This window comes from Vanellus vanellus, assembly GCF_965231255.1.
Source record: "Vanellus vanellus genome assembly, chromosome: 1".
Taxonomy (NCBI): Eukaryota; Metazoa; Chordata; class Aves; order Charadriiformes; family Charadriidae; genus Vanellus; species Vanellus vanellus.
This window is the reverse complement of record NC_138905.1, coordinates 91560378-91575464: the sequence shown is the minus strand read 5'-3', so window position 1 is coordinate 91575464 and position 15087 is coordinate 91560378. Positions and strand designations below refer to the sequence as shown.

The 15087-nt window shown below is 42.4% G+C and overlaps 1 protein-coding gene across 1 annotated transcript; it reads right to left on the bottom strand.

Moving 5' to 3' along the window:
* Positions 1-719: 719 nt before the first annotated feature.
* Positions 720-14167, bottom strand: B4GALT4 (beta-1,4-galactosyltransferase 4). Its single transcript, XM_082483993.1, has 6 exons — positions 13796-14167; positions 12040-12272; positions 8323-8510; positions 4795-4917; positions 1836-1940; positions 720-1383 (listed from the first exon to the last, which is right to left on the bottom strand). The coding sequence occupies exons 1-6, from the start codon at positions 14061-14063 to the stop codon at positions 1242-1244; spliced, it is 1059 nt and encodes a 352-aa protein (XP_082340119.1). The 5' UTR covers positions 14064-14167; the 3' UTR covers positions 720-1241.
* Between the last annotated feature and the right edge of the window lie 920 nt (positions 14168-15087).

Here is a 15087-nt window from a genome sequence, read left to right as displayed (position 1 = left end):
GCCTGACTGTGAGACTGACACAGTCTGCCCAAGACCTTCCCCTTTCTCTATAAAATCAGCCAGTAGCACTACCTGCCAGGTGCAATTATTTTGCAAGCACGACACAAAGGGTAATTTTGCTTGTTACTTATAGATACTAAAATTCCCTGTTCACTGAAAAGCTGCATCTATCCCACCAACACCTAAAAATGTATTTAAAGCTTCACCCTCCTCTACAGTTGGAATAATGTGTCAACCATTCTTCAATATTTAGTAATATTTTTTCCTAAAAGAAACTCTCCCAACCCTGGCTTCACATGTACCTGGAATGGGATGCATATCCAACAAGCAGGTGCCAAGGACAGTTAGGTATAATGCAGTAAGGAAAGGAAAGTGCTCTAATCAAGATTTCAGCAGAAATACTGCAGCATACTGGAACGGTTAGTTAACCACAGCCTTTCACCAGTCTTCTAAAACAAGAATCACAAATGGGCCTGGGTAGGTATACAGATAAGCACCCTGCTAATGCTTTGGGCCACACTGTTAAAAACTGGACACCAATTTCTTTCCGTCTGACATAGTTGGCCACTGCATTTCCTTCCAGCTATCTCCAGAATAACATACAACCTGCAGAACTGAGACTTTCATTTTGCCACAGGCTCCTTCAGCAGTCCCATGGCAGGATGAGCTGAGCTCATGAATGACAAGAGAAGACTTTGAATTCAATTGAGTGTATTTATTGACAGATTTTTAACATCTCCTCACCTATTACCATTATTGCCCTTCCCTCACACATAAGCAGTTTTTCATCAGGGTGGAGAAAAAATTAGCTTTTCTCAGCAAGTTGGTGGAAAATTCTTGTGCTTTTAATGAGAAAAGACTTTTGAAGTCATGGGAGTGTGGGCAGTATTAGGCTGCCTTTCCCCTACAACAAATAAGTTTAGGAATAGCTGCAAGAACAAAATTTTTTTCAGGAGATTTAGTTTAAGTCCTTCAACTGGACCAGCCCAAACAAGGACACTCTTGCAAACGCCCCAGCAGAAAGTGCATAGAAGAACACGAGGACCTGTCCCTCAGGTCAGTCCCTATCTCCAGTCCTCACAAAAGTAAATTCTCAACCAATCAATTAGGTGCTGTGAAGAAAAACTTTCTTCTGTGCTACTGAAGTACTCTTTCAAGCAGCGTGCTGGGAGTCATCTGCTGTAACAGCAACCACAAACACAATCTGTTGCCATTTCCTGTAACCTGTGGGGTGCTCACCCTTATGAGATCTTCGGCTGCATGCTGAAATCTACTGTGATGTTGATGTATAAAGGGTTATGTTCCACTGAAAGCAGTTTATATGAACAAGAGTTCAGCCCATCTGTTTTCCATGTTTTAGATACCTGACGTAGAAGCTTCATCCTGAGGACAAAGAGGAGAAAATCTTCATTGACATGCCTAGGAAAGGAGTTTTGAGTTCTCTCCCACTACTAGTAAATGTAGAGGCAGAGCTACAGCCGTTCTGTATCTACTGGGAATGTAAAGTCATACTTTTCCTGTCCTCAGCATGGACAGTCAGACATGGGGGGAAAAAAGTCCTTTGGTTTAATCTCTGAAATCATATGCTCAAATTATATCCATGTAACTATAACTTTGGAAGTTTTTAAGGAACATCACTCAGTTGATTCTAGGCAGATGTCGTGTACAGAACAGCAGCTGCCAGCTGTGAACAGTGGTGTCACAGGGGTGTCCCCCAGAACTTCTGGGTACCACAAAATGCCTATTTGGCCTAAAGCAAAGAACTTGGCCCCCAGGTGCCTGGCTTCTAGCCCCATACCAAGATGATGCAAGGTAGAAAACTGTTCTTGACTCACCGCTCCCTATTCTCCTCATTACCGTGGTCTCGTTTGTGGAAGATCATCGTGTACCTGGCTATATCAGCAGACGGCCTCACCACTCTCATCTTCTGCATCTCAACCCTGGAAGAAACAATAGTGCCATGAGCAAGATGCCACCTATAAACAGGCTCTTAAATAAAAGAAAAAACAACATTTGCAAATTTTATCTCTTGTAGATGCCATTGAAGCAACCACAGAGAAACTCATCTTACAAGTATCTAAAGGGTGGGTTGAAGGAGGATCGAGCCAGGTTCTTTTCAACGGTTCCCAGTGACAGGATGAGGGGCAATGGGCACAAGTTAGAACACAGGAAGTTCCGTTCAAATACACAGAAACACTTCTTTACAGTGAGGGTGACAGAGCACTGGAACAGGCTGCCCAGGGAGGTTGTGGAGTCCCCTTCCCTGGAGATTTTCAAGACCCGCCTGGATGCAGTCCTGAGTAATGTGCTCTGGGCAATCCTGCTTTAGCAGGGGAGTTGGACTAGATGATCTCTAGAGGTCCCTTCCAACTCTGAAACTCCGTGATTCCATGATCTCTTCCACAACCCATTTTCCAGAGAAATGGGGCTCAGAGTTGTGCTTCTGGAGAACAGGTCCAGTAGAGTGACAGGTACCTCCTTCTTTTTAACAGAGGCAGGTAGTTACTACAGTAGAGATCATATATGGCTGTAAGCACACATTACACAACAGAGTACATTTAAATTAGTATTGTCTGGTCTAGTTTGTACTGCCCTCTATTAAACCTAGGAGGTCTGTAGCAAGATTCCACACATTTTGCAAGAAGTTCATCTCAAGTCCTGCAATAAAGCCCCTATACTTGATAGTTCTCCACTTAAAAAAAAAAAAAAAAAGCTTGTTTTCTTTTTTAATAGTTGGCAGACAGCTGCAAATTTTTTATTTGACATGAAAAAAAATTTACTTCTGAGAACAGTGCCAGAAACACTGAGCCCCATGCATGGAGTTAAGCATCTGATGAGACACTTGGTTGGAGCTTTTGGCCTTAAGCACATCTGTGGAACACAACAATTTTGCTCTGTCAGCAGAAAGGGTTAACATCATTACAGTGGAGTTAAGGAATAGCTCAGGTCTTTGTTAGTCACATCAGCAGCTGAAAGAAACCAAGATTTGAAGAAACCAAGCCCCTGCAGCCTTCCAATGACTAGCAGAAAATTATCAAACAAGTGATCTGAAAATCTCTTTGTGATGCCCTTAGGAAGGGGCCCAACAGAGAGCATCACATTTAGCACAGAGAAAAAACAGTAGGACCTAGAGGCTCCAGCCCCAAGTCCTTGAAGATACTGAAGGAGATACTGCCATCTGCTGTCTTCGCAGAGGAAGGATGCAGGAATCTCCATACAACAACCCACTGAGAAAGCAAGCTTCCCATTACCTACCCGCTGCAAACTGTAACCAGCCCAGTCCAAGATCCACCCAAGAGGAAAGGCATGAGCCAAGCCCAGTTGCAGTGTGCACTCTGGGTCATACGATTTGGTTTCCACACCAAGACCGCAACAGCTGCACAGTTAGGAGCTGCCATGCACAAGCAAGCATCACTTTTGGTTCCAGCCACTTGCAAACATTGTGGAGACCCTCAGTAAATCCTGCTGATCTGCTGCCCACAGGCACATTTGAAAGAACGCCACTGTCACCTTTGTTTGCTCATTAACTGTGACACTTCTCAGCAAGCTGGGTAGTAAGATGGTACCAAGCCATCCCCTATAAAAGCCAGCTCCCAAGAGGTCAGAGAGAAGTTTGTGTGTCTAGCTAGGGGTAGAGAGGAGAGGGGGGGGAAAAAAAAATAATGTTGTGATTAAGAAGGGACAGAAATCCATGTCACCAGTAGAGCTTTTAGAGTTCTTGAGATACAGCTGACTGATCTGCTGAACTGACACAGAAAAACTTTTATTTGGAAGGTCCTAAATTTAACAAACTTGATTTCACTAATGTAATTATTATCACCAGGGGTATGAGTTTTATGTCCCCCAAATGTTGGTTTGCATATTTAAGCAATTGAAAAGGATAAACACTTGAGAATGACAGAGCACACCCAAGTTACAAATTGACAGGCTTGGCCAGCAGAGCTTGTGGGGTTTTTTTGTTGTTGGGTTTTTTTTCTTCCTTCACTAACAGCAATGCAGGATTAGAGGTTTCCTCCTAGGCAAAAGGCAAAAAGGATTAATAAAGAGTTTTGTTGATTTCTTTGCCCCGCTAAACCTCTCAAACTAACAAGTTTCTCCTACTTTGACAGGCACATCTGGAAAAAGTAGTTTTAACAAGAGCAAAGGGCATATGCATATACATGCAGTCTTTCTAAAATTCAAGTTACTTACTATCTTAACTATCATCAACACCAACCACATACAAACTAAGCCCTGCTTGGAGTAAATCGTGGTAGTCAATGCAAAAAGCCTGATCCCACCAAAACCAAAACACTACCATGCTCTTGCAAAGTACTGGAACTCAAAATATTTGTGTCTTTTTGTCAAATCACACTCCAGTCTTCAATCTTATTATTTTGGTTATAACCAATTTCCAATCAAGAATACAAATACTGTATGGCCCAGACAAAAAAAAAAACAAACAAAAAAAACCAAAACACGAAAACAAAACACCAAAACCAACCCAACGCCCCCCCCCCCTCCAAACAAACAAACAAACCAACCAACCACAACAAACCCCACATCCAACCAACAGTGCTGTCAGGAAGAAGACCAGGTCTCAGGCATGCCTAACCTTTTTAAAAAGAAAACCATTCACAGAACTGCATCTTACATTCCAAATCCCCACTGCAATACTCTTTTGAATTGAAGGCTCCTATAGTGTTCCACCTTTGGAGGCTAGCTGTGAAGTCACACTGATTTTTAATTTTTTTTTTAAATCAGTGTATGTCCCTCTCACACCCATTTCCTTCTAGCCTTTTATTTATTTATTACCTGATTCGAAGGTCATCATCTTCTCCACCCCAACCCCAATAGTTGTTAGAGAATCCATTCACTTTGGAAAACTGATCCTTTGTTAGAGCAGTTACACCTCCAAAATATCCTTTGTACCGTAACCTAGAAGTACATGAGAGGAGAGAATGAAGAATTCAAAGTCAAATTCTACGAGCAATGAAAATATCACCCTGAAACTCTGGATCTAGACCTGTCTTTTACAGAGTTAAGGGTGCACAAAGCCATGAAGAAGGTCTTGTTCTCTTACTCTTTTCACAAAAAGTTGGTGATTTGCTTTAGGCCACAACTCTCCAACTGAGAGAACGTAGCATTCTTCGATAGTTTCTCTTTACACAACTCCCCTTGCCAGCTGAAAATCACTTCACCTCAAGGACTCTGATGAGTAGAAAAGGAACAAAGCTACACACTAATATAGTGGAAGCTTTGCAATAATGACAGAAAGCCATCAACTATCTTGCAGCTGAATCTGAAAAATTTGAAATTAAATCAGATCACAGCAAAGGGGCATGTGCTACAGGATATTGCAGTACCAATTCCAAGGTACAGTTCACATTACTTAGTAACCTAATGTAATGGAGTTCAGCTCTGAAGGAGATTAATTTTTAACTTCTACCTTCCTTCTCCTGGAAACGGCATCTACTTTTTAAGTATTTACATACCATGTTTATTTTCCTCTACCATTTTGCTAATTGCATTTTATGATACTGTCCTCTTTCTTGGGCCTTAAGGTAAGCATTACAACACAGCCCCTACTACACTGCCACTGCCAACTTCAGAGGTGATGTGCACATGGCTGCTGACTGCATTTTGATTTATAGATGTATGTGAATCTAAACAGATGAACAAATTGCCAGGGCTAGACAGTATCCATTATGGCGATTTACATGCCAGACAAGCAAAGGTGCTTGGGACTTCAGTGTTGTCCTTGAGCCCAGCAGTTCTGCTAGTTTTCAGTCTATCTCACTCACTGTCCATTTACTAATCCATACTTCATCACTTTGTCAATGGGGATGTTATGGGAGACAGTGTTGAAAGCCTTCTTAAGTCAAGATAACCATTATCCACTAACTCCTCCCTCATCCACCAAGCTAGTCGAATCAGAGAAGGCTATCAATCAGGTTGGTCAGGCATGATTTGTGAAGAGATTTGCTTCATCACCTTCCCAGGGATTAAAAGGTGATGTTGACTAGCCTGTAGTTCCTCAAATCCTCCTTCTTGCTTGTCCTGAAGATAGAAGTGACATTTGTTTTCTTCCAGTCCTCAGGAACCACCCCCCCTAATCGTCACAACCTTTCCAGGATAACAGAATGACCTCACAATGACAGCAACCAGTTCCCTTAGCACTCATGGATACATCCCATCAGGTCACATGGTTTTACAGTGCATGTCCAGTTTGTTTGAGTATTCCTTAACTTGATCCTCCTCCATCAAGAGTAAGTCTTTGTATGTACAGACTTTTCCACTGGTATCAGAAGCCTGGGAATCCTGAAGCCAATTCTTGCCAGTAAGGACCAAGGTAGAGAAGGCATTGAGTATCCTGGCCTTTTTCTTGTCTTTTGTCACCAAGTCCCCTGCCACACAGCAGGTACACATTTTCTCTACTCTTCCCAGTAGCTGATGTACCTGTAGAAGCCCTTCACATTGCCTTTCATGTTGCTTGCAAGATTCAACTCCAGAGAGGCTTTGGTTTTCCTAGCACCATCCCTGCATGCTTAGACAGCATCTTGTGTGTCCTTGCAAGTCACCTGACTCTGCTTCCACCTCTTTCATGCTTCCTTTTTCTATTTCAAGTTTTCTCAGGAGCTCCTTGTTCATCCATGCAGGCCTCCATCCAACTTTGCTTGACTTCCTGCACATGGGAATGAACCATTCTTGAGCATGAAGGAGGCAATCCCTGAAGATCTATCAGCTCTCCTGAAGCCATCTTGTCTCCAGGGTGGAATCCCAAGTGATTCTTCCAAGCAGATTCCTGAACAGGAAGTCCAGGGTTGTGATCCTGCTATTTGCCTCACTCCCTCCTTGTTTCTGACCTTCACATCCCTGACCAGTTCTTCCTTGTTTTAAAGTATGAAGTTCAGCAGAACACCACCCTTCATCAGCTGTAATCACCTGTGTCATCACAGTTATCAATTCATTTCGGAAATCTCCTGGATTGTGTCCTGTTTTGTTGCCCTTACAGCGTGATTAAAGTCTTGCATGAGGACCAGGGCCTGTATACATGAGGCTTCTTCCAGTTTTCTGAAATAAACCTTCAACTGGCATTTGCTGGGATTGTGATATACTTCCCCAAAACATGATGTTATCTATATAACTGTAAAAAAAAAGGATTGTTCTAGGCAGATGCAGGCTCTCACATGCTCTACCTGTGTTTTTTTCTACCTCTGGAATTTTTACTCTTCCTTGCTCCCCCTCTTAATCTCCTCTCCTAGAGAAGACCAACCACAAGGTAGCAGAAGCCCTATCAAGTTTTAATTATGCATCACCACCTTGAGACTTCTGCTGTGGGTGCTCTAGAGAAATGCAGTGAACAAGTAGAATGCACAGCAAGGAGGTCCCATAAACAGCAACAGCAGGGAAGAGCCCTCCCCAGCCATGCTTTCAGGCTGGGCTGCCAGGCCCACATCTCCCTGTTCCAGCAGCCTGGTAGGGTTTGGGAACAGACTGCCCACCCACACATATATGCACCCCAGTGCTTGCTTGTTCCCATTTTCACTGAATAACTGGAAAGTGAGTATTATTCTGTATAAGGATTTGCACATCCCACCTCTTTCTCATATATTTAACAAAGGAAACCCAAAAGTGAAGCAGAGCTTTACTTCAAAGTACTCTGAGATCAAAAAAAAGCCTACTTCTAATTAATATTTAGAGTAAGATGACATAAGAGGTGATTCTTGAAAGAAACCACATTCAATGAAACCACTCTAGCCATTAAATTCACCAAGCTCAGGACCCTTTTGTTCTCTGAGGTAGCTTGAACCTGACTTTTCACTTTGGATTATTTATATCACACTATCACTTAGTGGACCCATCTAAAAATCAGAACAATCCTGTATTAAACACTGTACAGCCAAATACCTAAAGGACAACCCTATCCCTTGGCAAATTCTCACACTTGAGCTCTCAGTATCAGAAGTTACCTCTTCAGCAGCAAAAGCTAAGTGGGAAGTTTTATTAGCGCAATATCACAGGACCAGGAGATGCAAATGTATTTCTAGCTTTGACAGAAGGGCTCTGCACCACCTCTGCCACATTGCTTTCCCCTCAAAACACCCTCTACCCAGAATGATGACAATGATCATTTGTACAGGTCACGACGGAGATGACTTCAGAGATGTCTGTACTATTACCTTTTGTCAGAAGGCGCTCCAGAGAGGTGGAGTGTTACCACCAGAAATCTGGTGTCAGAAGGAAGGGTAGATACCAGTGTACAGCTCCCTCAGAAGAGGAACATTATCAGTAACGTGACATTTCCCAGTTGGTGTTCTTTCCATATTCCTGGTTTCCTACCTGTATCCAGTATTGTTCCTGCCAACTACAAGGTGCTTTGGTTGTCTGTCACACATGTAAATGTTAAAGTCATTTTCTGGCACCAGATCCACATCATGGAAAATGAAACAGTCCCAGTTTGCTTCTTTTAGGGCTTCTAGGTATCCTACATTCAGCAGTTTAGCTCGATTAAATTTGGTGCTGCCAGCCTGTGGAAGAGAATGGAAAAAAAAAACTCTGAAGAAGGTGTCAAACCTTTGAACCAGAACTGCTCTTGGGCAGTTGTTCTAATTGCATAGTTCACAACTGCATTCGTGCGTCACAGCCTTTACAGCAGTAACTACACAAAGAGCTACCCCATAACATTAGATACAACGTGAGAGTGGCCAATGATGCAAAGTGTTTCTTCAGTCTCTCCTTCTCATCAACAAACACAACCAGGGCCAGGAGAGCCTACAGTTACTGGGCACCAGAAGTACGCATGCTGCATGATTCAATTTTATTGCTATTGCTGCTCCTGTCCTGGAGTTCCCACCAGGCTACATAACAAAAGAGGTATCAGTAAACAGTTTAGAAACTGGCACTCCATACAACTGTCAGTAAAGCTTATGGAAGTTTAAAAAAAAAAAATAAATGAATAAACAAACATCTCAAACCAAATCAACAACAACAACAAAAAAGACCCCAAAACATTACACCTATACTAATTGGTGTCAAAGCATCTGCCACAGATGATTTATGCTTGTCCACTCAGTTTAGAGGATAGTAACGCTTAAAGAGTTCACTGTATTTCCTTAGGTCACACAGTAGGTGGCAGAGTGGGAAATAAAAAGCAGGTCCCTTCATTTTTAACTGCTGTCTATAACCTAATTATAATGCTGCACAGGGACTCCCCACAGCACAGAGCTTGACTTGACTTTTACTAGTCTTCGTTGTTTGCTTTTGCTTTAAGTTAGTGCATCTTTGCTTTTCAAAAGACAATTTTTCACCTTTGAGGTAAACTTGTATATACACACACCTGGCAGTTTTATAAGCTCACCACCACACTGTTCACTCTGGAACAACAGGTGTGCTTATCTTGCCATTTATTTTTTACTGGGCTGTACACACGTGCCAGTCTGTAGAAGGCTTTCTGCTCCTGAGGACAAGGTGAGTTGCCTCAAGCTTCCACCTGGGAGTCAGAGAGCCAGGCCCTGTGTTCCCAGAAACTGACAGGACAGTGATTTTCCAGAGCTAGGAACCTGATGTACCTGATGTAAAGAATAAAAAAGCAATTTTCAAGAGAAAGGGGTCATTTGCTAGAAGCTGCCTGGACTGAAAGAGGCTCCATGGAAGATGACAAAGAAGCTGGCCTCCCCAGACAGAAGGATAACTGTAGGGAAAAAGTAGTTGTATACAAAGCATGTTTTATCATTCTAAAAAGTTACACTCTGCTCTGAAGCAGCAATTTGTTGAAATGGCAACAGCCATCTCCACCTGCACAAAGAAGATTTATGGGACTTATGGCTCCATACCTGCAGTTAGGGAAACACAGCCGAGTGCCTGTTCTGAGAAATTAACAGAGGGATAATTAATGCTTCTATTCTCAGTCAGGGAATGAACTTTCCAAGAAAAATTAAGATACAGTTCACCCAAAAATCTATGATGTCAAATTTCTGAGTGTTTTGCTTTGTTTTTTAGTGTCCTGTATATGAAAATATCCATCAGAGAATCTTCTCTTGATGGTGAAAACATAGGTTATTGCGTGAACAGAACAACTCAGATGACTGGTAAAGAACATTCGGAGAACTTGACTTGTATTGGGTATCAAACCCAGCCTAATTCAGCAGCAGCATCTACCATCTACTGCAGTTCTGTCTCCCCATCAGTACAGTCAGGCACCACAGCCCACTTCCTACACAAAGGTTGCCCAATGACAGCTAAAATTGCTTTCCAAGAAGGGCAGTTTTCAGTGTTAGACCACGTCTGAACAAATAGCAAAGTTTACCCTCATCTTTTTTTGAGGAGAGAATTGTCCTCCTTTGTTTCTATGTAAGAAGAACACTGACAAGACAAATGTATGTTGGGAAAGAAATTATTCACCCTTTAGAGATTACAGACTGGCATGTTTTTCAGCACTGTGCTCAGGTATACACACATTTGTGTAGAGAAACGATTTTCAAGATGTTAAAGTAGCCCATAAAGAAGAGATGTGAAGTATGCCCTTCAACAGCTCACAGAGAAAAAAATATAAAAGCCCCATTTCTTAATCTTCCCCCAAAGTAAAGTCTGTGTATTTTAATAGTTAAATCCTGTTTTTAACTATTTCTTTCCTCAAGAGATACTTAACTAATGACATCACAAATGGAGAGTGAAAATGGATTTGCCATAAAAGAGTTTTGTTAGACCCACTTTCCTGTCTTTGGGTATGCCCATCTACATGGAAAGGCTAACAAAAAGTTTCCAGTCTTCCAAGTAAAAACGCAAATAGAGCAAGTCCAGACTTGACATTGCTGCTCATGTCAGACAGAGCTTTCATACTTCTATATTACTTTTTGCTAACATGACAACAGCCACTCTACACCTCACATATTTCAATAAATAAAAGAACGTATTCCCATTCTCCCAATGATTTATTGCTAACCACTGCTCACTAGCTGGAGTGAGCCATTTTCTGCATTAGTATGTACTGTAATTGTACATAAAAAACCCCTCAGTTTTTCCACTCTACGGGCCACATGATGACTCTAAACAATGAAAGAACAGTCTATTCCAACTGAAAGTATATATTCTGCCATGACTTTTGTTGTTGTTCTGCTATGCCACTGAGCAAAAGTGTAAGCTTTCACCTAGAAAGCACTGCTTCATACTGGTTAATTGACACTAGCCTCTTTAAACGGAAGGGAAGAGAAACTGTATTAATTTATCACCTTTTTCTCCTGCTATCTGGAAAATCCATTTACAGTCAAAGCAGAACACGTAAGTAAATGACAATAAAAGAAAGCAAACAATAAAAGATCAAGAAAAAGACAACATATTACAAAAGAGAAATCTATACTGCTTTTAGCTCATGTGGCCAGAACATAAGAACCTTTGATGAAAGACAACGTGGCACAAGTCTGTATGCTCAAATTGTAGCTACTGACTCAGCAGAGCTAGAAAGAATGCAAATAAAGAAATTAATAAATCTTTCAGGAACCAAATGCTCTGCCATGACTACTTCCCACAGCCCTTGCTGCGCAAGTAAAGCACCTACAAGCAGTGGCTGGCATGTTTAGTTTGAGACGTAAGTACAATCACAGGATACACACATGCTTACTAAGCATGACAGCCAGCAAGCAGATGAGAGCGCTAGATACAAACTGAGGCTGTTGATCCAAACAACTCCAAATGTAAAGGCAGAAAACACGTCAGCCTAGTTACATATGTGTATACTGCAAGAGAAGTGAGTTGCATTAGTAATGCAAAATAAGCTTACCTTGAATGCTAACTCAGAAATAGTAAGTTACTTAAGACTGAGAAATGGACACCAGTTAAAAACACTTTGTTAATACTTCCCAGCTTTGCCAACAGTAGCTGAGATTTTGTAGTGCTACCAGTAATGGCTGCATGCACCATTGCATCCCTCAACAAGTAGAAGTGTTTGAAGCAGGCTTGGAGGACTGATGTTAGACAGCAGAGGCAGCAGCATACCTATCCTCAGACTGCAGGGCACTGTTGTCATCCCCACCCAAGCACATCTCTGCACAATTGCCTCACCTGGTGAATAACGTAGATGCCATAGTCCAGCTGCTGCCTCTGTAGGAAAGGGTGGAGGTGCTCCAGGAGGTACAGCAGATGCTTCTCTCGATTGCGGTGTGGGATGAGGATGGCCACATGCTGCAATGCTGAGCACTCTGTAGGGTGATACCGGCCCTTGGCTACCTGAGGGTTCTCCTTTTGCACTTCTTCTAGTGTGAGAGATGCTTTGAAGGTGAGTTTGCTGGCACCTCCTGTAGGAGAAGCACAAGAAACTTTCCTGACATGTTTTGGGCTAGTCCAGTCACCAAATGAGGCACTCTGTAGCCAGCATAAGAAACCCAGGTTCGAGCCCCAATTGGTTTCCCTGCCTTTCCAAGAGAATAGTGCTACAAGGCCATTATGCAGGCAGTGGAACAAGAGGATATTGAGCATTTAGTTGCTTAAACTGATTATAGAGTAGTGAAAAAATAATCAAGAGAAGTTCCAACTGCAGGAAGATTGTCCAGAAACGGCTGCCAGGGCAAAGCAGAAGAGAGGGAAGTGGAAAGAGACATAGGCCTGGCTGTGAGAAGTCATCTCTACTTAAAGCATGAACAAAAGCATCACAGGCTTAAGGCTATAAATTTGTAAGATAAAACGTACCAAGGCTTTCTGTAGCCAGATGAAATTTTCATCACTTCTCTTGCACTGAGCTATCATTCCAGCCTCTCCGGACTTGGCAAACCCATGAAAGAGTACAATGCAGGCAACTGTGACAGCTACAGCCACAGTGCATTTACTTAAGCAAACAGGTCTTGGGAGTAGGGGTGAGAGTGTGCAGCTAGACAGCAGCTTTTTGGACTACATCGGAGGGGAGGGAAAGAATCCAGTTTCCCAAACGAATCCCTTATCAGGTTCACAAAAAGGAAGAGGAAGAAGAAAATGACATGGTACTGCACAGCAGAAGTCTGGTGCTGATAGCAATACTAAGACGCACACAAAAAAAGTAGACTACTAAAAATGGCCAAACCAAGGAAACAATTGCCTATTTGAACCTTCACCATAAGTCATGCTAACCCCAATGCAGCTGTGAAGTCCTTCAATTGTCAAGACAGAGACAAAAGTACATCTAATAATGAAAAGGCAAAAAATTGAGGAAAGGTGAAAAGACTTGTGGTTGAGATAAAGATAGTTTAACAAGAAAAGCAAAAGCTGCATGCACGAACAATGCAAAAAGAGAAATTAACTCATTACTTCCTATTGGCAGGCAGATGTCCAGCCATGTCCTGGGAAGCAGGGCTCCAGCATGTATAGCAGTTGTTGGGAAGACAAAGACTGTAACCATGAACACCCTCCCTTCTTTCTTTCCCTGAGCTTTTATTGCTGAGCATGATGAATGGTATTGTCATATGGTACGGAATATCCCTTTGGTCTTTTGCGGTCAGCTGTCCTGGCTGTGTCCACTCCCAACCCATTGCCCATCCCCAGCCTACCAGATTTTGGGGGCCAGGGGAGAGACAAAGTCTCAACAGGGTGCAAACTGTTCAGCAATAGCCAAATCACCTGAGCGTCACCAAAGCTGTTTCAGTCACAAATGCAAAGCATAGCACCATATGGACTGCTATCCCAGCCAGACCCAGCACAGGCACTCTGTGCCACAAGTCGCTTCCTCACTCAGAAACGCTTACCGCAACTGGTTGTGTTGTATGTTTCACAGAAAAAGTGTCTAGGAAGAAAAACAAGTCAGCAGTAACAAAGCAGATGTAACTTGTTAGAAGAAAGCACCATCACTTACGCAGGTACGGAGACAGAGCTGGGCAGTGAACCTGAAATGACTTCACCGTGGGAACTTTTGCAATTGATTCAATCTTCTCTTCCTGTTGACTGTCCTCCAGGCTAGTTACCTTTCTGAAATTCTCCACAATGCTCTTAGCTTTAGAAATTTGCTGTCTGGAGTCCACAAGGTAACTAAATGTGGCCCATAGCACCATCAAACACAAAGTTGCAAGCACCAAAACTTTGAACTTGTAGAAGAGGTGGAAGACATACAAGCTCAAGGCCATGGCTCTCCCTGATCCACAAATGGCTTCCTCTGGCCTGATGCCAAGACAGGCCACTGTGCATCCAGTGGGGATGAAACCAGTCCAAGAAGAATGTCACAGTAAGAAAGGAAAGTTGGAGGTAGGGAGGGCTGCCACACTTTCTGCAGTTTTGCAATTCATGGAGCCATGGTGCTGTTTGATCTTCAAATGTCAGAAAATACAACTTAACCTGGACAAAGAAAAAAGGAAGGAGAGAGTTAGTTTCTACCACCCTCCACTGCTGTATCTTCACAGACTTCATGGAAAAAAAACCCAAAAACAACTTATGACAAAACATGAAAGAAACAGCAAGAATGAACTACTGGTCAGAAACTAAGACACTGAACTTTGGCCTTAGCTCAGCCACAAACCAGCTGCATAATTTCAGACAAATCGCTTTCTTGCTTTGTTCTCCACTCCCGGTCTTTTTTTTTTTTTTTTAGATCAGAAAGTGCAACCACTACCCCATATTATGTCTGTGTACAGTGCCTGGCAATATACAGGCTTTACTACTTCTATTCCTACCAAAATTAACAACAGATGCAAGGCAGGAGATTCTGTTGGCTGTGAGTAAAGTCAGCTCCTCCCACCAAAATGAAAACCACATGAATCTCTCCAGAATTAAACTGTTTTTTTCTGAAAAAGAGTATTATTGATGCTACATTGCTCTGCACAACACTGTGAACCCTGCAATACTTAACAGGCATCAGAAATCATTCCTCCATATCTGCTGCCTGCCAGTATCATCTTGTGGGTTTTTGCCCAGTATTCCACTCTTGCATGCTGCTGCAGGAGGCAAATCTTCCTGCTTTTTAAGGGAAAGGTTCAGCTTTCAGTATTAGGTCTGTGAGGATTCAATCCTTTGTTCCGTTTCCTGCCCTCTTCAAAGAGCTCAATTTTCATACAGCCTTTCGCTGCCATCATACTATAGTTACCATGCTAATACTTCTGTCTGTTACTATCATCTCATAGCAGAGAAAGAATGAAATTTTAATAAAAGAGAGCT

What these genes read in the sequence shown, in the direction of transcription:
- B4GALT4 (XM_082483993.1), bottom strand. Translation starts at nt 14,063, where the DNA reads ATGGCCTTGAGCTTGTATGTCTTCCACCTCTTCTACAAGTTCAAAGTT. An exon ending in AGCTCTGTCTCCGTACCTGC is followed by an intron (nt 12,273 to 13,795) that starts GTAAGTGATGGT and finishes CTTCTCCTACAG; the next exon opens with GAGGTGCCAGCAAACTCACC. An exon ending in AATGAGGAGAATAGGGAGCG is followed by an intron (nt 1,384 to 1,835) that starts GTGAGTCAAGAA and finishes CTTTGTCCTCAG; the next exon opens with GATGAAGCTTCTACGTCAGG.